Source organism: Pelodiscus sinensis, chromosome 1 (assembly GCF_052426305.1).
Source record: "Pelodiscus sinensis isolate ZL-2025 chromosome 1, ASM5242630v1, whole genome shotgun sequence".
Taxonomy (NCBI): Eukaryota; Metazoa; Chordata; order Testudines; family Trionychidae; genus Pelodiscus; species Pelodiscus sinensis.
Window position 1 is genome coordinate 109,517,489 of NC_143052.1, and position 24,618 is coordinate 109,542,106.

Sequence of the window (24,618 nt, forward strand, 5' to 3'; positions counted from 1 at the left end):
CATGTTTAAATGCAGCGGTCTCAACTTCGTTGATAATAAAATGGATAACAGTTCTCCACAACTTTCAGGAACTTTCATTCTACTATCCCCAAAACCAATTATGAAATGTTTTTCTTTTTTTAAACTGCTTTGTTTTCTGAAGTATTACAAAAGACTAGCGAACTTGTCTGCAAGAGCTGATGACAGAAACACCCCACTATGCATATGGGAGGAGAAACCTCTCCTGTAAACAGCAGCTCTTGGCTTTCTTTGGTCTTCCTACTATGCCCATTTTCTAGCAACCTTTGTTTTGTGAACTTACCTGGTGACAAGAGATGGTTCAACCATAGCTGAAACTGGCAATCACCTATTGCACAGAACAAAGTAGACAATTATTCTAGGCCAGAAAACTACTTGTGTCAGTGGACAAAAGGTTTGGACATTTTCTATTTCACTAAGAGCAGAAAAAAAAACCTAGGGCAAGCGCTAACTGAATGACTCTGTCCAGGTTAATTTTTAACAACTTTACAGTGTAAACAGTGGTGTATGCAAGACTTACCCACCACTAACACTGCACTAGCTAGAGCAAGTTGGTACACGTAGTATGTCTTATCTCCTAGGTGAGTGCTAGTGTTTACAAGTCCACATTGACTTAAGGCGCAGAAGCATCTTTCAGACCTTGAATCTGCCATTTGGAGTTTTCTATACTCACTGCATTCAAGGAGCTATTTTATCTTATCTACCACAGTGCACTATATCTGGGAACTCCAGGCCAGGAAATTGCTTCCAGCAGCATCAGTACCATTATTTTCCTGTTGGCCTATTGTCCAAAGCATTTCTGTGAATGCTAGAAACACCTGTGCAGTCAGTCTTCATTGCAATCTTGTGGTTAGACTGGTGTGGGAGTTCAGAGTCCTCATTTTCTATTCCCATTTCTCAATCACTTTGACATAGTTAAACCAACTTATTTTCACGCTGCCATCAATGCACTTACCTATTAAAAAAAGGCATTATAGACAACCATCTCAGAAAGCTGTTGAGAGCCACGTCAACTCAGATCAGGCTCTCAAACTAAGCAAATTTGGACCATCAACTTTCAGATGAGACCTCTGGAGATGACCTAGCTGAACTTGTAGTTCAACAGATGGCTTTTTCTGTTAATGCAGAACCAATATCTAGCATTAGGGTGCTTTACGCTGCTGGAGTGCTGTCTTTGGACAGGAGCTACAATAAAACCTGTATTCTTTTTTTATTTCCAAAACTCCAGCATAATTTTCGTAGAATATTAAGTCCTACTGACCTAGGGAAATTCCTGTCTGACTGCATTCTAGATCCCAAAACATACACTATAGTTTCAATTGAAAATCATATTCTTCAATTTCTGACCTGAATAGCCATGTAGGGTTCCCATGCACTATTAAGCAGCTGTTTTATCTGAGCCCACAAATGGCTACATTTCAGTGCTGGACAAAGCAATTCCTGTCTTCCGCAAACAGTCAAGTTTGATAGAGGAAAGAACAAGAATATTTAATGGTCAGTTATGGAATGAATAACCTGTATGGAAAGAACTTTGTCAGTTTCGTAATCTGCACTTTGAAGCAAAAAGGGCTTAGATTTCTCAAATCAAATAATATATGTACACACATCTCATACACAGAGCCCATTTAGTTTAAGTGGGCGTTCTCATTAACCACGTAAATGCCTAATCCTTTCTTAGATACGGTAGTATGTTCCTCATGGTAATGGTGCTCTGGATGTCCCCTGTTCCCAGGGTTTGGAATGGCTGCCATAAGAGCAATTAAAAGACTGGGACTTTTCAGCTTAGAAAACAGGAGACTAAAGGAGGATATGATACAAGTCTATAAAATCATGACGCGGGTGGAGAAAGTAAATAAGTAAAAGTTTAGTTGTTCCCATAACATAAGAACTAGGGTTTATCAAATGAAATTAATAGGTAGTGGGTTTAAAACAAAGGGAAGTTTTTCTTAACACAACACACAATCTGTAGAACTCTTTCCCAAAGGATGTTGTGAAGATCAGGATTTCCATGTGGTTAAGAAAAGAACTAGATACATTCATGGAGGTTAGGTCCATCAATGGCTATTAGCCAGGATGGGTAGGAATGGGGATCCTAAGCTGTCAGAGGCTGGAAATGGATGACAGGAGAGGGATTACTTGATTATCTGTTCTGTTCACTTCCTCTAGTGCGTCTGGCATTGGCCACAGTCAGAAGACAGGATACTGGGCTGGATGGACCTTTGGTCTGATCCAGTATGGCCACTCTTTATGCTCTCATGTTCTTTCAGGTTCAGTGAAAATATGCTAATTAAGAAAAACTCCCTCAGTAACAATTAACTACTATCACAGACTATTATGGGGTCATCAATATGCAACAGAACACAATTTATGCCTTTTAGTTCTGGCTATTGAAGGTGAAGTTGTTTACTACACCTGGAAAGGAAAAAAAAGGACATTTAAAGAAGATTGTTTTAAGTCTCAAGGACAAAATCCAAATTATAAAGCAACTCAGGATGTGTGACAATTACTGTCTTTTACCTTTTCAGTTTTTCCATAAACTTTCTAAGGTATTATTTAATCAGAGTAATGTATATTTTCATTCACCCTCTGAGAGGCATTTTGTCTTCCATCCCTTTTTTTAAGTCACATCAGATATAGGGTAGCTATGGCCTTGTGTCTTGGTTCTAAAAACTTTACTTGAAAGTATATAGCACATTAAACAGATTAGGCATAGTCTCTTACTCCTGATAAGGTAAATACTGCTAGCATTTCAAAGTGGTGTTAACTGGCAAAAGTAGCAATCAATAGTGTCCAATTCCAGTACTTACCCATCCACTTTTTGTTTAGAGTTCGCTAAGCCTGCAAGAAATGGGCACAGCAATGGAGCGCTGCATTCCCTGGTTTATGATTCTTCCTCTGTTGGCTCACTTGTTCTTTGGAAGGCACCAGAATGAATATTGGCCATATCCCAACTCAGAGGAGCATGAACATTCAACTTGTTTGCTAAAGGATGCTCTTCAATGTTCTCTTTGTGGTAGAAGAGCATATAGTATTGCCTCCATCACGAGGAATTATGTTCAAATCATTTGTTTAACAGGAGATGCTAACCACATTTTTCCACAGCATCACAGATTTTAGGTGTTCCGAAAGAATGACACACCTTGGTTTTGTTTCAAGATTTCTTCAAGTAATTCTACTTACTGAAGTGTTCATTCACTGGTTACACACAGGCTCCGGCCCCACTCCCAGGTAAAGAGGCAGCAGCACGGGGCAGCTGTCAGTTTCCCAGGAGACTGCTTTCAAGCTGGCTCCCAGGATGTACCGGCTCCCAACCCTCCAGGAGCCTGCTTGTAACCACTCATGATAATCGATAACCCACAATACTCCAGGCTTATTAATTATTTAAATGGTTATCCTGTTACATTTCTGGTTAAAAGAGGGATATTTTTAAATGTGGAGTTTCTGGTTACAGTGGATTATAAAGAATATAAATATGGAGGAGTCACTGTTCAGTTTGCTTTGGCATCTCTACTTCTAGATCATAATTTTTTTTAACTGGATGCAGTTATTTTATATTCTGCAAGTGGCCGAAATTGACCATGTCAGCTTCTTAGCCCAAGGTATGCTATCCTGCAGTGTCTAAACTCATTGTTTCTTCTGTCAAAGGCCAGACGTCCCCCTTTACATCAGCTGTGGCCACCATCACTTCCCAAGTGTCAGGAACAGACAAACAATCAGGTGAAGTTAATCTACATGAAGTGGACTGTGCTGAATTTTTAGTTACTTTTTTGTCTGGAAAATATTGGCTTCCATTTGAGCCAGCTAAAAACCCCTCCAAATATTGAAGTACAAGAGAAGGGACACAGAACAGTCAAGACAGAACATTGTTTTTGTCATTTTTTTTAAATCCCAGTCCAGCTTCTAGTAAGATTGGACACTACTTACAACACTCTTAGAACTGCAGAAGAATGGAAACAAAATGGGGTGGGGCGGGCGGGGTGGCAAGACAGAAGAGTGGCCAGCTTCAGACACTCACATACATAAAGCCAGCGAACACTGGCGTCAGCAAGGCCCAGGCGCCCCACTAACAGGAACAAACCCAAACACAAAGGTAGCACATGAAATGTATTTACCTATTTAAACACAGGCAGCTGGTTAGGCTAGGATGGGGAAGGTAACTGCTAATTCCTTGTACTACAAGGAAAGAATGGAGTATAAAAAACCAAGCCCATGGGCAGGTTTTTAGCTTTGTGAACCTCTGTCTCTGTGCTGCTGGTAACAGTGGTAAGTATAAAAAAATCAAAGAAAAATAATCTATTTATAGAACAAGTCAGTAGTCTGAGACATTTAGAAAAAAGTAAAAACAAGTCCTTTTTAAAAAATGGATTTACTAAAACAACTGTCACCCGGATAACCCCACACCCTCAGTCCTCTGGCAAAGCCAGGGGCAACTTCCACCAAGATCTGCTGCTGATTGTAGGCTGGTATCCAGCAAAGCCAGCAGGGAGGGGATCTGCACTGCCATCAGTATCTGCAGACTGTTTGCTGGTATCGCTTGAGACCACACCTGTAGCCTTGTGATACTGGAAATACTGTGAGTGTAAGTTTTCACAGAAGCACGTCAGGGTAACCTGTGAGGTAAGAGGGCAGTCCTCATTCCTCCCAGACCCTGGGCACAGATCATGTTGCTGTATCTTTCCACCATCTTCAGCCTGTGTCAGACAACTGTAATATGCAGGAGCATGGAACACTAACAATGCCTAGAACAGGAGAGGTGACACCGGCAGTGAGGGAAAGTGCTTTTTGCTTTCCAAGCTCTGGCACAGACTGACATCTTGACTGATGCGTTGTGGCCCTCCTCAGGATGGGGAGATTGACTTTCCCCGGCAGGGAAATGTACGTGGTGGGGTAGGGCTGGGTGTCTTTTTGGTAAACAGAACCAGTGCTGATTTCTGAAACTGCTCTCTTTTGCCCTCTAACTACAAAATAGAAACATATTCAGCCACTCCCTTCCATCCCCGTAATGTAGTGTGAGCTGCCTGGCCACTGAGGCAGGTTCGGTATCGCCATACACTTCCCTGTTGGCTCAGTCAGTATGGAGACACCACTGGGCTGAAGGTAACTTCCAAATCTCTGCGTGGACAATATAACTCCATGAGGCACCCTTCTAGGGCTGAGAGCTCCAGCCAACGGCTGCTAATTCCAAGCCAACTCAACTTCCCGTTTCACAGATGCACTTCTAACACACCCAAGTGTCTAATCTAACAGTCTCATGTCTGCTCAGCCTCTGAAGGCAGCACCCACACTCAGCTGGAAACACTTGTCACTTAAAATTTTGGCTGGAACTCCCACAGAGGTGATATCTGCATTGATTGGTTGGAACCACTGTGCCTCCGACATCCCCACTGTACAGAGGAAGCCAACAATAAGGGACCATCTCTGCTGAAGGCCTGTACATCCTTGGTAGTGAGGCTGAGTGGCTACATTAGCTTCAAACACCCTCTTTCAGTAGGGTCTCGGTGGTCCATTTTCCCCAAGTCCCAGAAAAACTGAGTAGTTGCTAACTTGTCTCCTTGAGATCTTCCATTGGTAGCTTGTAGCTCAGTAAGAAGGGGGGAGGTGGTGCATGAGCGGGGCTACTTGGGCCCTGCATCGGTTTCTTTGCACAGTTCATACAGATGTAATCCTCGTTCTCTGCCATTTCTGGAGACACACCAACACAAACTTGATGAAACCACTCATCACAGCCTCCATCACACTGCACCCAGTCTACCTGCAGGAGACAAAATGAACACCGCATGAAGAACTTTACAAGGAAGAAATAGGCCAGATTCAAGACTCCAGACGGCTGTCAGAAAAAAAGCCTGAGGCTTTGGTTTCAGTAAACAGTCAATAGCAACTGAAGTCATTGCGGTTCTTTGCTAAAGGCAACAGAAAAACTTGGAATTGCCTTCTACAGCTGTATCACTTCACACTCAGCCTGTATTGTCCTTAAGATGCAGAAACTCCATGGTTTCAGTATGGCCTATAGTTTAGGTACTCAGAGTACTGCTGTGCCGATAAAGGATCACATCTTATAATGTGATGACTTCTCAGTCAGATACAGGGAATTTTATAAGTCCAACTTGCTCTAAAGCTGCCTGCAAAATACCCAGTCTATACATACATGAACCTTCTTCCAAAACAAATCTGTTGTATTTATGTCAGTACTCAAGAACGAAAGAAAGCAGAAACAAGTTTAGTCAGTTGCATGGAGGCCTACCCTAGAGCAAACAAAGAGAAAACATACAAAGGGAATGGATTAACACTATCCTGATTCCTAAGGATCAATGACAGTGGAAATATTAGACTGAAAAAGCATTTGAAATACAGGAATGCCTAGAATACATGTTAGCTACCACAGAGCAAGGACATATGATCAGCCTTTGGGAAAAGTGTGACTATAGTACCTATAAAGTGGCCACTTTTCAGATGAGAAAATACAGTATTTTCTCTCTTGTTTTTTGCTATAATTACCCTCCCTTACAGGAGAGCCCAACACAGATTGCTGACAAAAACAGCAGAATCCTAAATTAACTTTTTAAAGAACAGAGAAATCTACCTGAAAGGCAGAATCAGTGATTTTGACTTCCCCAAATATAAAAGAAAGCAGCATTGGAAGTGTATTTATAAAAACAAGTCTCAGATCTATACAGGAGATAAAACTTTTGGAAACAGCACTTCCTGAGAGATTTTGATTTGCAGCAAGCGAAGAGAAAACCCCAACAGCACATGAGTGAACTCAAAGATAATGTTTTCCTCCTCATTACTGCTTGACTTGGGGCTGAGTTTTTATTAACTTTCCTAACATTCCTGTGGATTATCTCTTGGACTATGATCTGCTAAGAAATTTTACCAGACAAAGCAACTTTTGCTATAAGATCCAGCTTTCTAGAGATTTTATGGAACTGAAGTCTATTTCTTTTCTTAATTTCTGATACTATGGAATAAGTGTAGGTTTTGATAGCAACTGTGCTCAGCCACCTACAAAATATATTTGTCCTGGGTGAACTGAAGACATAGGTGGTGTCATGGTTAAATAGCAGTAATGTGAGAATAAAGAGACACTATAAGTATGCCTCCTAAGAACATAAAACCAGCCATATTGGGTCAGTGAATTATTCATCTAGCCTAGCATCCTGTCTCCTCAACAGTAGCCAGAGCCACACACTTCAGAGGGACTGAACAGACAGGAAAGTTGTGATCCATTCTGTCATCCAGTCCCAGCCTATGGCCGGGTCAGATGCTTAAGGACACCAAGGGCATGGGTTTGCATCCCTGGCCATCAAGGCAAGTAGACATTGATGGACCAGCAATTTATCAGTTATTTTTTTTAACCCAGTTATACTTTTAGCCTTCACAGCGTCCCCTGGCAATTAATTCCACAGGTGACTGTTGTGTAAAGAAATGCTTCCTTACGTTTGTTTCAGACCTGCTGTGTATTAATTTAATTGGATAGCCCTAGTTGTTGTGTTATGTGAAGGGGTAAATAACACTTCCTTATTCATTTCTCCACATTGTTCATGATTTTATAGATCTATTATATTCCCCCCTTAGTTGAGTTTTTAGGCTGAACAGTTCCAAACTTTTTAATCTGTAGGTCTATGGAAGCGGTTCCATGCTCCTAATAATTTTTACCACCTTCCTCTGTACTTTTTTCCCTAAGGCTAATAGTTCTGCTCACTGAATGCTGACCTCTTTCATTCTACACTTGCTGAGAGTAGACGGAAGGGAGATAATTTGTTTATACTACCCTAGCTGGCATCCTCCTTGACTCACTTGCTGTTTCTTCAAACTCCATTCCACAGTCACTTGTGCTCAACTATTTGATGCAAGCCAACTCTCATTTTCTGCCACTTTCACACCAAATCAGCTCTCGCCTTGTGCCACTGAAGGCATTGTTACCCTTACTGAAAAAGTCCAGGATCCCCTTCCTGTAGACCTCCTTCGGACTCTAAATACAGTTTCTCATTTAAAACATTAATTTACAACTAATTTACCCATGTGCCTACTCTTGCCTCCTTCAATCCCATGCCCCTTCTCTCCCCTCTATAATTTCAGTCCAATTGCTTTCAACCTAAATAGAGGACAGTACCACCTAGGGATGTAAAATCCCATTTCATTAGTTAACCAGTTGCACGTAATGTTAACAAATTAAATGGAGGCAGGTGGGGGGAGGGAGGGGAGGCTGTTGCAGGCCTTCCCAGTTAACTATTCACATCCCCCCTAGTGCCAACCAGGGCTCAATGGGTCTCCAGAGATGCATAAATCATAATTACGATCCATCAAACTCCTGTCTTCTACAAAGACCCAGTTTCTCTCCTATTCTAGGTTAAAGTACTCACTGTGCCATTCTAGACTCACCACTTCAACTACCCAATCCCTTTACACTATGAGATGTTTTCTTGTTTTTATTTTGGAAAATAGCAATTAAGGCCCCACTTCTGTCTTCTCTCCTGATTCAACATAACAGCAGCTAAACACTATTCATCAAAGCCACTATCTACCTTAACTTTACTGAACAAAAGCACCGCTTTGCAGACTCCTCATCCAACCTCTCTCTCGCACTCAGAAAAACCTTTACCTGATCCTCCCTTGCAACCATGCTCCCCCCCACTTCAGCAATAAAAGGGATTCACTTACCACTTTACCTAGACCACCCTCCTTTTGATTCTCCAAATACTAAAATTGTTCTGTTTCTCTCCTCACATACTGAAGATTTCAGATAAGTCACTCTTCCCTGAGGGCCTTCATCAAGGAGCCAATGATATTCACTTGGTACAAAAAGTAACTATTTTTCTGTTCCTTCCCCTTTCACTAGAGCTCATCCTTAAGTATTTCTGGTCTTCCTCCTAGACTTTTCATTACTGACTCAACCATTAATATTTTGATCCAGCTGATCTAGCCACCTACCAATTAAGTTTGACATTAAAGCTTCACTCTAAACAACAAAGTCCTTTTTGATAGGAAAAGCCTTTATCATTCCTCCAACATGTCCTCTCTACTTCCATGCCTATGTTGGACAATCAATCCTCCTTGACTTCACTTAAGTTTTGTTTTCTCATTGCACAGGCAGTAACAGGCAGACTTTGAATTCTGGCAGAGTTCTTCAGATTCCATCCACTTTGCTTTGACCCTGCTTCAGATGAAAGCCTTACTCACTGGCAACTGCACTCTTCTCCTATGGTTTTCATAACTTTCTATTCTTAGAGCCAGTGGGGAGGGGGGAAATCTAGAATATGACTGCTAGGATAGTCTGACTCCAGGAAACAGAACATCATCATTCCCACCTTCCTGGTTCCGCCAACTTACTCTGCATATCAGGACTCATTTCAAGCTGCTCTTTACTATTCCAAACATTTTATGGAATTGGTCTACTTAGCTCAGCTCAGATTTATTTTCCTACTTCCTCAGTCTGGATTTTCTGAACTCCCTCAATTACTCTCCAGAATTAGGGAGCTCATTCACACTCATGCTATCTTATTTAGCTGAAATTCTTCCTAGCCTACCCTCAGCTACAAAACCATTTTTCATTTTGCCTTAAGTTTTTCCCTTTATTCTTTATCTTAGGTTCTTCCTCTCCCCACACTTAGGGCATATAGACAGCAGAAGTAGCACATGAAAGCTATTAGAAGTGGATATAGCTTTCACAGCCTCATGGAGTCTTTCAGCATACTGAACTGAAATTCTATAGCAATGCCCTCAATTTCTGAACCACACTGAATTTTTTTGCAGCAGCTTCATGTAAATGACAAAAACAAACATTTTAATTAGATTAAATAAAAAATGAATACAAGATTGCAAAGATTTACATTTGGAAGGTGATACTTTGCAACCATAAATACTAAATTCTAAATACTAAACCATAAATACTAAATTCTGCAGCCAAATTCTGTAGCTATACACGACTTCTATAGCAGAAGAATTTAAGAAAACCAAGGAACCTAATTATCGTATTTGGGCAAGGCAATATGACCTTATTTGTACTAATACCTCCAATGAACTTAGACTACAATAAGAGACCAAAACTACTGAACTGGTAGCCAGTGGTTGACAGTTACCTGAATTACTTACAACTCTGATGATGCTGAACATTTAAGAGAAAAATATCCTAACACTTTTGAGATCAAATTGCTATAGAACAAGGAAACAAAAATCTGTTAAAGACAAACAAAAGTAAATTAAAACTTTCTTAAAAGCCGAAAGGCGACAAGTCAACCATTTTCTGAGTAAATGAGTATTTTAATTTGAGTGCGATAAGGAACTGGAATCAGAAGATTAAGGAACTGCCACATTAACAAACAGTTTACTGGTACATTTATCAAAGTCATTAACTGCTGGAACTCTGCTTTCAGCTAATAAAACAACTTGAAAATGAACTTAAGATACACTGGAAAATAAACTAATATTTCTGAAGCAAAGCAACAATAATCAAAACCAACTCAAGGTTTTACTTTAGTTCATAATTAAACTATATCCGTATGGGTTGAAAGATTGACTGATAACAGATATGAATCCTGGAACTGCAAGCATTAATATTCCAGTGATGATCATCTCATATGCACAGAGCTAGATTTTTCTTCAAGTTTTATTTTGTATACATACACATACAAAAAATGCCTACCTAACCTACAGAGAATAACAATTCTGAGGAATGTTTGACTAGTTTTAGAATATTACACACAATGCTAAGAATGTGCTTATTAGTATAGCTTTATCAGGTTGAACTATTTAAATACATATATACTTTACCACAGGGTTACTCAACACACGGCCCATGGGCTGCATGCGGCCCGTGGCCTGTTTGTTTGTGGACTGTAGTGCAGTTTGGGTTTTTGCAGGGCTCAACATGCAGCCCGCGGGTGGGATCCTTTGAACATGACCTCCACTGGGAACACAGTCCACAACGGCGAGTCAATATAATAGTCTTCTGTTGATATGCATTTTAGTAGTTAAATTCCTGGACTGTAATTGCTCATTAAAAGTGCTGTCATAAAGGTGGACATCGGGTAAATATTGCATTTTATTAATATCAGCAGAACTGACTTAAATGGGGCCTGAATATTGTGTAGTCTTGCCTTAATCTTTGTATGCATGCCTATCAGTGTGAAAGATGCTATAATATATATTTGCATGTATATGCAACCACGCTTAAGCTGCGGCCCTCAGCATGCGCTGAGAGTATCATTGTGACCCCCAAGGCTTCCAAAGTTGAGTAGTCCTGCTTTATCAGAATGTAAACTGAAGACACAATGTGTTCCTCTACTTAGAACTTCATTTCCAGTCAAAATGTACTCAATTCCCAAACCACTATAGATTTACCTCAGGCTAAAAAAGTGGAGCAATACCTGCAGTGGTATTCACTCAACCTGCAGCCTACCGTCTGCGAGCCCAATCCAGTATACCAACCCATTGGATCTAGCCCAATATCGCCCTGCCACTCCTCACCCCCCAGGGCCTGGAGATGGAGGAGCACAAGAAGACTCCTCCCTGTTAGGGGTAGGCAGGACCTAGAGGGGAGACAGCCTCTTTCTGCCCACGGCCCACAACCACTTCCAAATTTTGTCAAGTGGCCCCCCTGCAAAAATTATTGCCCACCCATGTTCATAAGCTTTGGAAGATTCATTTTCATATAAGACCCGCATGTCCATTTCAGACTTTCATTCAGGAACAGACCAGGACCAGGAAACAGTTCTAGCTAAAACACAGAACGAACCCCTGGGAGTCAAGCCAGCATGTCTTCTACATTATCAGTAACACAGGATATTGAAGGCTGCTGGTAGGTAGCATAAGGTGCCCATTGAGATAAAAGAATTGCTTCTCAGTCTACCTTCCTGCCCACCTATCTCCAACACCTTGAGGCAATACAGAGAACACTGAGTTTAGTTCACAGTCAATATGAAATATACTGATGCTCAGAATTCAATAGCTTGGTCTTGGAAGAGATAGCAGGGCTTCTTCGGCTGACTGCTCAGTATTCTGGAAGTCATACTTGCCTACCAGCCTTCATGTGTCTAACATATTAACCATATTCCTTGCTGCTGCTCTAAGTCTGTTAACCTTAAATAGCTCTTAAAGGAGTTTTCATTACCCTCCCCATCTGCTTAGGGCAAAATTAAGCTAGGACTCACCTTATCCTTGCAGGGCCTTTGGCAGTTCTGTGCCGCACACACAGCATTCTCATCATCAGACTCCTCAGCTCCTGACCAATCATACTTAGATGGGATGTCCAGCACTTTTTTCTCTCTCTTTTTCTCTGTGTTCTCCTTTGTCAGCTCCACTTTTGCTGCAGCTGCTTTCTCTCGCTTCTTTTTCCGCTCCTCTTCTTTGGCTAGCTTCTTGGCCAACTTGTTCAACTCTTTTGTCTTGTCCAGGGTTAGTTTCAGCTTTTTCTTTTTGGGTTTCTCCAGTTTCTTCAGCTCTTTAGACTTCTGCTTCACTTCTCCGAAGAACTGCTCTACCCTCTCCAGTTTCCGCTTCCGTTTCCGCTCAGAAGAATCTCTTGGTCTCATTTTCAATGGTTTCTCATCCATGCTGTCATCCTTAAAGGAGAAGAGGTGTGTTTTTTTTTTTTTTTTTAAAGAAAAGAGAATTCCACATGCTACATTTCTATGGTGTGTTGGAGACATCTTCCCAACTCCACCTCCCATTCCCCAGGTTTTGGGTAGAAAAATCATTTGTTTCAGTGAAAATAACTATTACAAGCAAAATCAGCCTAGGGTCAAGAATACATAAGAACAGACTGATACTTGTCTTCCTACAAATAGTCTTTTACAGAAGTCAATCATGTATAACAACTGCTTATTCAAAATCCTCTTAGGGTATGTCTACAAAGCAGCGTTATTTCGAAATTACTGACATTACTCTGAAATAACAGTGCACAGCTACGCTACAAGCCTTTACTTCGAAATAATGTTCTTACTCTGACTCATGGTAACACATTTCACGAGTAGTGAGGAAAGTCAAAGGAAGACTGTTCTTTCTTTAACTTCCTGCTGTTTAGATAGCTCAATTCAGCTTTTGGTGCTATTTCAACTTAAGCTACGCAACTGACATAGATGAAGTTGCGCAGCTTAATTCAACTTCAGCCCTGCTGTATAGACTAGGGATATGAAGGAGTAGTCGACCACTAAATAAGAAGGAGCTTATTTGGTAGCACTATCAACTACTTGATCACTCCCCCCACGCCTTTCATTCTTAAAGGGACAGAGAGGAGCCGGCATGCAAAGACACTGGCTCATTCTCTGGTCCCCCACTAGGGTCTCAGGACAACAGTCGTGCTGCCACTCTGCATTTTTAAAAGGGATGCAGCAGTGACAGGCCCGCCTCCTCCCCCTCAACTACCTTCATGCTGCCCCTCTGTGATTTTTAAGGAACACAGCAGTGGCAGCCTGTCCACTTGTCTGTCTCAGCACAAGCCGGCTGCTGTTGCTGTGTCCCTTTAAAAATGCAGAGGGGCCGAGTGATAAGGGTGGGGGGGAGGAGGGAAGAGGGCAGCTGCCTCTGCTGCCTCCCTTTTAAAAATGCAGAGTGACAGCAAGCATGTTGTTCTGAGACCCAGCGGGGGACCTGAGAATGAGCCAGCATCTTTGCACGCCAGCTCCTTTGTCCCTTTAAGAGTGCTGAGCAGCAGCCAGGAGTTGTGCTCAGACACAGCCTGAGCCTTAACAACTAGTCAAGTAGTCAACGGAAATTCCATCGACTACTCGATTAACAAATTAATCAATACTTAACATCCTTAGTGCTCAGGCACAACATTTCTTTCTATCTTCACTGTTCAGCATGTAACCCCAATCCTCTTATACTACATACCATTGAAAATTTGAACTGAGGAAGGAATTCTCTATTCTATAAACTTGTCTGTGGAGCTCATCAATGTGCCTTCAATAATTTTACCCTCCACACCTACGTGCAGTAAGAAATCATCATTAACCCCATTCTACAGAAGCAGAAGAGAGGCAGAAAAATCAAGGGACTTGTCTGAGGCACCTGTACGTATCCTGAATTCCAATTCAGTTTAAACGCAAGTGCTTGCTTCCTCTCCCAGAAGTTGCATAGCATGCATAAATAAGTAATGCACCCTCTGGAACAAATGAGGGGGACCTCAGACCAATTCACAGAACCTGACTCATTCTCTGTCCAACATGTGAAATCAATGAGGCTGGGATTAGGAGCAAAAAATCCTGTGTGATTATGTATTAAGAATTCTGCAATCCATATGCAAATAGGAGCAAGAATTTAAGTGCACAGTCAACCCCCCACTGAAGGGTTCTCATTCTCTCTCCCCACCCCCATATTTTTAATTAAAGTATGGACAAGCATGTGTACACACATTTCCTTCCCAACCAATAAAATATTGCACACTGTAATAAATCAACACAGAGCTACATGATAGGGATAAGTGTTATGTATTTTAAAATAATTGACTTGCTGCTCTCCTTTAAAACTGGTTCAGATTCTGAAACATTAATTCATTTCTTCTGAACACTTTGATCTGCAATCTTAACTTGCGGTTCGGTGTATGGAATTTTGTAGTTTTCAGAACAGATTTTTTTTAATAAAAGTGATTCTACTAACTTCAGGAAAGCAGGACTTTTTTACACTGTACATTAAGCACAGCCAATGAGGCAGGAGATCTTGTCCTAGCCTAAAAATTACTAGCTGTCTGAAAATACCTGCTGTTAGATACCCAGCGCAAAGGAATGCTGAGCTGAAAAGAATAATGGAACAACTTACAAGAGATAAGCATGTATTTAAACCAAGTTAAATATAGTAGTGAACAAGGTCTGGGTTTTTTGGATCTGAGGCTATTTCTTTGCAAAAAGATGCAAAATGCCCAAGAAAAATCGACTGTAATGCCATTAAAAACAATTTACAATAATGACCCAATTTCATTCTATGCCACAGTTATTTTTTCACATTTATACCTCCATGATGTGAAGAAATCTGTCTTCACAGGGTGGATGCGTGGCCTGTAAAATCCTCCAGATATGTTGGGTCTCATCCAAAGATACCTCCAACAGATCTCCTATCATCATTAGATCTTCAAGCTGAGACTTAGCACCAGATGACAGCTCAAGCACAGGAGGTTCCAAACTACGAGGCACCAGGGGGCTTTTCCGGGGCTGTTTCCTTGGGGTACTAGAACCTTTCAAACAGATGGCAAACCACACAGGTCAGACAGGAAGTCTATCAGAAACAAAACAATAGTGTGGTATCTTTCAGTAACAGTCTGAGGGTGGAGATGGCTCTCAAACTTTGGGCATTGGCAGTCACTGAACAAGAGCAAATAGAATTTTGGTACATTTCTACTGTGTATTTCCTGATACGTTGAACACTGGCCGTCTTTCCCACAAAGACATGCCTTCTGAGGTTACTTGAGGTGGCTGGGGGAGGGGGCTTTCAACCACCTGTTCAGACCCCTCCCAATGGCGAACACACACAGAAGGCAATACCTTGAGGACAACTTTTGGAAGCAGATGAATATGCATGTTCAGCACAGAATGATGGAGCTGTCCACATGTGTGTTACCACTTCCTCTGATTTGATGGGGATCTCCTCATCACAAAACAGATTGGGTTCCAGGCTGCTTGAAGATTTCACACTGGCATTATCCTGAAGAAGTCACATAAGGAGAAAAAGATATATAGACTGTCACCGCTGGAATTAATCTACTTTGGAACAGATTAAAGAATTGTCAAAGGCCTATTGCTCCTGGAACAGGGGTGGGCAAAAGGGCCTCCACAGGCGGGATTCGGCCCACAAAGCGGGTGGATCCAGCCCGTGGAGGCCCTGCCGCTCCCCCGCCCCCAGGCCAGTTAGGGCTTGGGGGCAAGGGGAGAGAGCGAAGTTTTCTCCGCCCTGCCAGGAGCACACGGTGCTCGGCTCAGTGGCCAAACGACTTAAGGCCTGAGGAGCCTGATGAAGTTTGCTCTGCTCTGCCCCCACCCTGCGAGCAACGTTCGGCGCTTAGGAGCGCCACACACTCCTGGCAGGGCAGGAGGAGACTTTGCATGCTCCCCCACCCCCAGGTCCTAACTGGCCTGGGGGTAGGGGAGTGTGCGAAGGTAAAACCTGGGGGCAGGGAGAAAAGGAGCTCTTCCACCCCAGACCAATCATGGTCTGGGAGTGGGGAACCTGGAAGTATTCTGGACCTGGCCCTTCTGGCGCAGCCCAGGACCTCTTCAGAAATTTTTGAAGTGGCCTCCAGAAAAATATTATTGCCCACCCCTGTTCTAGAACCTGCTCAGAACCATCCTGCCACGGAAACTGATAGTGCCAGCATATGGTGCAATTAACATAGCTATTGAAGTAATATGACGATGGCAACAGCTCTACAGAAAGATCAATGTGTTCCATATACACTGATTGAGTGTAGTGGAAGAATGAGTGATTTCCCAACTTTCCCCACAGATTAGTCCCCCGATATGAACTCCATTGTCAACAGAATTATATACCCTGCTTTTGAGGCCTACGAATAAGGACTTTATAGGCATATGTGCATGTACACTTCGCACTTCGGAAGAATTTCAGGTCAGCATGTGTCCCTGGCAAGGGATGTCAAATTTGCCATTTGTCTATAAATAGAAAGAAATTCATTAGAGAATAGGTGCTATGGCAAATTTTAAATCTGAAAAGCTATAAATTTCTTGTCATCAGGCCTAGGATTTTTAAACAACATGTGGTGACTCAATTAGGGCCATCATTCCTATTAGTGGGAACCAATGACCTATTTGCAGTTGACATCTTCTGTACAAAATTAGCCCCAGTATTAAATGACAAATTAGTACATTGCTTTGTTCATGCTTTTAATTGGGGCTCGTTAAGAATTCATAAATAGCCTATTCATGACTCCACATAATGTGTGAAGAAACCAACATGGAAAAGGTGGCTTAATAGCTGACAGTCTATCAGATAGCTTGAACAGATGGGTTGGTTCCCTTTCCCTGATTTTAGTCTAATACTAAAATACATATCATACATATTTGTACTGCAGTAGCACCTAAGGGCTTCAACATACTAGGCATTACACACAAAAATCCATGGATGCAACCCCCAAAAGTTTACAGTTTAAGAACAAATGTATACAAAGATGCAAGGAGTACAAGGTGACTACAAGACAATTATGGTCAGTGTAATAAGCAGGGAGTCACAAAATGCCAGTTGCCTGGCTAATGCCAAGTATTTTATTAGAATTGTGGCATAAGCAGATTTTAGGGAGATACTTAGAGAATATGTAGTGACAAAAGATTTTTAGCAGGGAATAAATCCCATATTATCCTTTATGGAAGGAGATGATTGTGAGTAATAACACTAGCAAACAGCAACTGTTTGCATCTTTGTGCAATACCTTTTATTCATTTTCTTATATTCCTCTGCTCTGCCAAAAAAGCCATGAAGGAAACTTAGTAGTGAAGAAAAAAGAGTTTGTGCTCGATGTAGTAATAAAAGGGGAGCACTGGTAGGGCGATGTAAACAGGAAGGGGTGATGTTGTCTAAGCAATAGTTTTAAGATATTTTCAGTAGTGTTTAACCGATTTTAAGGTGATAGGATGACATTTATTAGGGCTAAAGAGGAGAACGCTGCAGACATGATACCCAGATATACTGAGGGTTCGCAGCATGGAAACAGGAAAAGCCATATCTTAGGGTACGTTTACACAGCAACGTTATTTTGAAATAAACTTAGTCTGCTTCTACATAGCAGGCAGTTATTTTGAAATAATGTCAAGATAGAGGACTTCTTACTCCACCTCCTGTAACCGTCATTGTACGAGGAGTAAGAGTGCTCTATTTTGAAATACGTGCTGTGTAGACGTTCCCTATTTTGAAATAAGCTACGCAACTGATGTTGCTCAATTTGTGTATCTTACTTCAATTTAAGCCCTGCTATGTAGACGCACCCTTAGAGATATGATACAGGAATATGTGACAAGATATAGATATGAGTTGGCTGTGAGAGACTACAAAGGGCAGAATCAAAGAAGGCACATAGATTATAGTTTTGAAAGACAAAGAATTGTGGTGTTGCATGTAATGACTGAAAAAAAAAATAGCCTTAAGAGCTCAAACATTAGTCTTAAAATGTTTTTCATTACACTTAAGCACTTAGGAGGGAGTAAACTACAAATTAATGGCATCTGCAGAAAGATACGGAGCTAAGAAGAAAAAATACAAATACCCCTAGAGAGATGAGAAGCTTGGGATAAACCATTAGTATATCTGAGTAAAAACTTTTAAACATTCCACAGGAGAGAGAAAAATGGAAAATTAATGCTCAAAGAGGTGGTAGTAGAAATTAAATCAAATATGAGTTTGCATTATTAAGCTTTCAGGAAGCCCAGAAAAGAATAATTAAGGGCAATTCATGACTACAGTGATGAAATATTTACCGAGTTAACCATCCAAGATGCAGGGGAAGTGTAAAACTAAATATGATGGGATGAGCCACAATTGGCTGACAAACTGTAATCCAAGAAAAGTTATCAATATTCTGCTGTCAAACTGGGAGGAAGTACCTGAGGGGTGCTGCAAGACTCTCTGCAGAGTCTACCACCATTCAACATTTCAGTAATGACTAGGATTATGGAGTAGAGAGCGTGCTTATAAAATTGAGGCTGACACCAAGATGGTAAGTGTTTGGATAGGATTAACATGCAAAATGACATTAGTAAATTTGAGAATTTGGTCAGAAATCAGTGAAACAAAATTCAAGAGAGACAAGTGCAAAGTACAGTTGGTAAGAAAAAAAGATCAAATGTGTAAATGCAAGATGTGGAACAACAAGCTAAGCAGAAGAACTGCAAAAAAGAATCCGGAGAGTACAGTGGATCGCACACTGAATGTGTGTGTCAATGTGATACATCTGCACACAAGGCTAATATTATGGGGCTCGTTAACAAGAGAATATGTAAACAGTCAGAGATAGTACAGGTTTACTTGGTTCTACTTCACTCTGAAGTTTGCACTAGATGACCTCCTGAAGCCTATTCTCCAGCCCTACTTTACCCTGATTCTGTGAAATTAACGAGATGTACAGCAGAAAACTGAGCCATTTTTTTATCCATCGCCAAAAAAGTTTATCTAGCTGTGAAATGTTATACATGCCCCAGGCAATTGGAATGAGACTAACACTGGTGACAGTACAAAGTAAGTATTTTGAAGGCAATAATCCTGCATTAACATGGGGAAGTACAAGGTTATCTAACAAGCTGTTCCATGTCTAATTTTAAGACTCTACAAAAAGTTTCAGAATTATAGGATTAAAGAATACATTTTAAAACCCCCATGACTTTAGATCACATTCCCTAAAATTCAAAACCACAACCCTGGAAAAAAACAACAACAAAAGCTCACAAGCATTTTCATCTTTGCCAGCACGTAATTTCTTATCACAACCCAGTCAACCTGCACACCTTTCAGAAACACCTCACTATTGTGCAAGATAAACCTGTGAACTGTTTGGATTTTTTTTTAAACAATAGCTTAAACAAACGCCCAACTAACTGCAACCACTAATTTCTAAAATTCCTTCACTGACATCTCACATGGGATTACAGAATGATGTTGCCTTCTTCCTTCACTGCTACTGGTAGTTGCATAGAAAGAAAGCTGTTTAAGTTGGACTCTGAAGAGTACTAAAGGTAATAACTGAAAAAACTGAAGCAGATCAGAACTGGAAAAAAGTTCCCTTCAGAAATTATAGTAATTTACCTTAAAAACAAATACTCTCACATATGCACATCCCTTCCTTAAAATCAGATGGTTTATTGCCTTTTAAGTTAACCTCTATAGTATATAATGGAACCTCAAGATCTCAACGTTACTATACCTCACGAAGGAAACACGATGCTGCATCAATGCATCTATAAATATATTAGAAGCAAGAGGAAGACCAAGGACAGGGTAGGCCCATTACTCAGTGAAAAGGGAGAAACAGTAACAGGAAACTTGGCAGGAAGAGGTGCTTTATGACATTTGTTTAGATCTTCACCAAGAAGTTTGATAATGAAGGAATGCAAGTGGAAATGGGGGAGGTTTAGAAGATAAAATGAGAAACAAGTTAAAAATTACTTAGGAAAATTAGATGCCTTCAAGTCACCAGGGCCTGATGAATGCATCCTAGAATACTCAAGAAGCTGACAAAGGCGATATCTGAGCCTTTAGCTATCATGTATCAGAGGGGTAGCTGTGTTAGTCTGTATCTGCAGAAGCGGCGACGAGTCCTGTGGCACCTTATAGACTAACGGAAGTGTTGGAGCATAAGCTTTCGTGGGCAAAAAAAACTTCAGGACCAGACTTCAAAGAGAAACTGCTGAGCTACAGTTCATCTTCAAGTTTGACACAATCAACTCAGGATTAAACAAGACTGTGAATGGCTCGCTAACTACAAAAGCAGCTTCTCCTCTCTTGGAATTCACACCTCCAGATCAGCTGCTAGAAGTGGGCCTCATCCTCCCTGATTGGATCCACCTCATCACCTCCAGCCTGATTATGGCCTGCATATTTATACCTGCCTCTGGAAATTTACACTACATGCATCCGACAAAGTGGGTCTTTGCCCACGAAAGCTTATGCTCCAACACTTCGGTTAGTCTATAAGGTGCTACAGGACTCCTCGCCGCTTTAGCTATCATCTTGGAAAAATCATGGAAGTCAGGAGAGATTCCAGAAGACTGGAAAAGGGCAAATATAGTGCCCATCTATAAAAAAGGAAATAAGAACAATCCAGGAAACTACAGACCAGTGTTTAGCTTCTGTACCAAGAAAGATAATGGAGCAGATAATTAAGGAATTCATCTGCAAACATCTGGAAGGGAATAAGGTGATCAGTAACAGCCAGCATGGATTTATAAAGAACAAATCATGCAAACCAATCTGATAGGATTCTCCGATAGGCTAACAAGTCTTGTGGATAAGGGAGAAACAGTGGACATGGCATACTAAGATTTTAGTAAGGCATTTGAGACTGTCTTGCATGATCTTCTTATCAATAAAATAGGCAAACAATCTAGATGGAGCTACTACAAGGTGGGTGCATAACTGGCTGGATAACCCTTCTCAGAGTAGTTATTAACAGTTCACAGTCATGTGGGAAGGGTATAAAGTGGGGTGCGGGGTCAGTGTTGGAACCAGTTCTGTTCAATATCTTCATCAACAATTTAGATAATAGCACAGATTACTACGGATGTTAAAATGCATTTAATTGACTAGTTGAATAGTCAATGGAATTCCCATCAACTACTCAACTAGTCGATAGGCACTTCCGCATTCCTCCATTAAAATGTACAAGAGCCCCCCTGGGAGGAATGCGGAACTCTAATGTACAGCCCAGGGCCAGCAGAAAGTCCCACTGACTCTCGGCTACACGTGGTGTGCCTGCTTTGAAATGTACATAAGTCCCCAGCAGGAGCTCTTGTACATTTCAAAGTCATGGAGCCCAGGGTCAGCAGGGGACTCCCCAGCAGAACCCGGGCTCCACAGCCCTTCAGGTGTTTTAAAGGGGTAGTGCCGCTGCATAGCTGAGCCACGGATCAGCTGTGCAGCAGCAGCTGCTCCTTTGAAATGCTGCCTTGGGGTTTGAACACAGCAGCACCGCACAGCTGATCGCCAGCTCAGCTGTGCAGCACTGCCGCTTTGAAGTACTCCCCACCCCCGCCTTTTGCTGCTGCTATCTCAGAGGCAGCAAGGGAGAGGGAGAGAATTGACTAGTCAGACTATCCTATAAGCAAATACTTATGGGATAGTCGACTAGTCTTTAACATCCCTAGAGAGTACACTTAAGTTTGCAGATGATACCAAGCTGGAAGGGGTTGCAACTGCTTTGGAGGATAGGGTCATAACTCAAAGTGATCTGGACAAACTGGAGAAATGGTCTGAAGTAAATAGGATGAAGTTTAATAAGGACAAATGCAAAGTACTCTACTTAGGAAGGAAGATTCACACAGAAAGATATAGGGGTCATAGTGGACCACCAGCTAAATATGAGTCAGTGTGATGCTGTTGCAAAAACAAAAAAACAAACAAAAACCCAACAAATATGATTCTGGGATGCATCAACAGGAGTGTTGTGAGCAAGACACAAGAAGTCATTCTTCCACTCTGCTCTACACTGATTAGGCCTCAGCTAGAGTACTGTGTCCAGTTCTAGGCACTACATTTCAAGAAACATGTGGGAAAAATTGGAAAGGTCCAGAGAAGAGCAATAATAATCATCATCTAAAAGACATGACCTATGAGGGAAGACTGAAAGGATTGGGCTTGTTTAGTTTAGAAAAGAGAAGACTGAGAGGGGACATGATAGCAGTTTTTAAGTATCTAAAAAGAGTCACGGGGGGCGGGAGGGGGAGGAGGGAGAGAGAATTGTTCTGTGGCCTCTGATGATAGGACAAGCAGCAATGGGCTTAAACTGCAGCAAGGGAGGTTTAGGTTGGACATTAGGAAAAACTCCGTAACTGTGAGAATGGTTAAACACTGGAATAAATTGCCTAGGGAGCTTGTGGAATCTCCATCACTAGAGATATTTAAGAGCAGGTTAGACAGACGTCTATCAGGGATGATCTAGAGTGCTTGGTCCTGCTAGGAGGGCAGGGGACTCGACTTTATCTCTGAAGGTCCCTTTCAGTTCTAGTGTTCTATGATCACTAAGGTGACCCACCTGCATTTAAAGAATATTTTCCTCCCATTTTTCACTGAGAAGTTTTACTTTTCATTTTAATATGGTCTCATTGAAAATGCACTTAACTACCTAAGGAGATAGGACTAAACTCTGAAGTTCTCATGAATATTCTTCTGAAGCAGAACCATTTCTGAAGCCAGTGGAAAAGAGCAGTTTTAGTTTCTAAAATCAGTTCCGAGAACTTAAAATACATTTAGAACCAGAGCTAAAGTCCTGACCTCCTCCACATGGTGGGAGTGACCAGCTCCATCTCCTCTACATGCACAAGTGGGTCAGGGAACAGTGCATAGCTAAATGCCAAAGGAGACTGAGCACAAGAAAACTTCTTATACAGTATGGAGTTTTCAAATTGCACTTTCAGCTTCACTGTAGCTTAGAGAAGAGCTCCTTTTTTGGGCACTAATTTAATTTGTGACAAATATACTGAGTCTGTGAAAAGGTTCAAAAACCAAACATGTTCTCCATCCTGATCTGCATAGCATGCAATACAATTCTTCCAGTCTATTCCTCCAAATCCATGAGAAGTGCAAGTATTTAGAGTTTAGCACTAGAGTAGTGTTTCATATCTAGTCATACAATATATTATGGAGTTTTGAATGTTATGACTTAAGATGTTCAGAACGCCAAACCTATGATGTACAGATGCAAAAACCTCTCCTGACAGGCATAAGGCCAAACTACGTAATATATAACTTGTCTACATACAGCAATTTTTCTGGAATAAGTTAGGGTATGATTTTTAAATGAAACAATTGCTTTGGGTAAACTATGCATGGACTGGAATAAAACAGACTTTTCTTGGTTTAGCTTAATCCACTTCCAAGGTGGATTAAACTAACCTGGAAAAAGGAATTCTTATTCCAGAAGGGAAATGTTCACAAGGCGTTATTCCAAATAACTCTATATCCAGACGTCAGCACCCATGCTAGCTTATTACCTTTATGTCATAACCATAGGTTTCCCTGATGTCTTCATCAGAATCTGTTTCTTCATCATCATAGTCCATGGTTTGCCGTGGGGATGACGACACACTCCCTATTATACGGTTAAAAGCTGATTGCTGGAAACTAGTCAGGTGACCCTAAGTGACAAAACAATATGAATGAAGCAGCAAACAAATGGATACAGTAAGGAGCTGCAGCAAAAATCACTGCTGGAGAGAATGACTATACAAAGTACAGAATACCATCTGTACATGCATAACAGAACCCATGCAAAGCTGTCACCGTATCTTAAGGTCTGGGCAGAAAAACCTGGGATAATGTCTAAGAATAAGCCAGAGGGGGGTAATTTTTTTAAAATCTCAAATCCTTTTGAGAAATACTGGCTAACAGACCCTACTGACTTATTTTTATCAGGAGCTATCAGAGCATGGTCAGTGGCAGCAAAAGCTTATTCCTCACCATCATCTCAGTAAGTCCCAATCTTGATATGGAGTAAACATCTTTTGCCATTGTAGAAGAACACTTGCAGTCCTCCCTGAAACTACCAAAAAGGCATCAATGGCTTTATGGACAACTATCTGCTAGGAACAGTACTGAGGCCAACATTTCATACAGGCCACTAAGCTTGCCAAAGAATACTTGTATTTAGATGTCTCAAGTAGGGATGCTAGTGACTAGTTGACTAATAGATAAGCAGGAACTTATCAATTAGCACTATCGATTAGTCACATCCCCACAGCTGACACTCTGCACTGTACAGCAGACAGAAGCTGGCACATGATCCTGCCTCCACGTATTTCTTTTCCTTTATCAACACACACACAGACAGCAGCTGCACTCTGCATCGCACAGTCTAGGGAAGCCACGCATGAAGGCGCGGAGTCAGTCCCTGTTCTACGCATGTCTTTTCATTCTGCCTGGGGTCTCTGTGCATGTGTAGTGATGAAAAGAAACGTGTGC

General features: G+C 41.4%; 1 protein-coding gene across 3 annotated transcripts in view; it reads right to left on the reverse strand.

Moving 5' to 3' along the window:
* Positions 1 to 3,883: 3,883 nt before the first annotated feature.
* The window catches only part of KDM5A (lysine demethylase 5A), a 77,128-nt gene continuing 56,393 nt past the window's right edge, over positions 3,884 to 24,618 (reverse strand). For all 3 annotated transcript variants that reach the window (XM_075940874.2, XM_075940870.2, XM_075940885.2), the window contains 5 exons: positions 23,652 to 23,795; positions 15,492 to 15,651; positions 14,964 to 15,184; positions 12,168 to 12,578; positions 3,884 to 5,770 (listed from right to left, as the gene is read on the reverse strand). In XM_075940874.2, the coding sequence (XP_075796989.1) occupies positions 5,558 to 5,770; positions 12,168 to 12,578; positions 14,964 to 15,184; positions 15,492 to 15,651; positions 23,652 to 23,795 (1,149 nt within the window). In that variant the 3' untranslated portion in view covers positions 3,884 to 5,557. The remainder of the gene's footprint in view (positions 5,771 to 12,167; positions 12,579 to 14,963; positions 15,185 to 15,491; positions 15,652 to 23,651; positions 23,796 to 24,618) is intronic.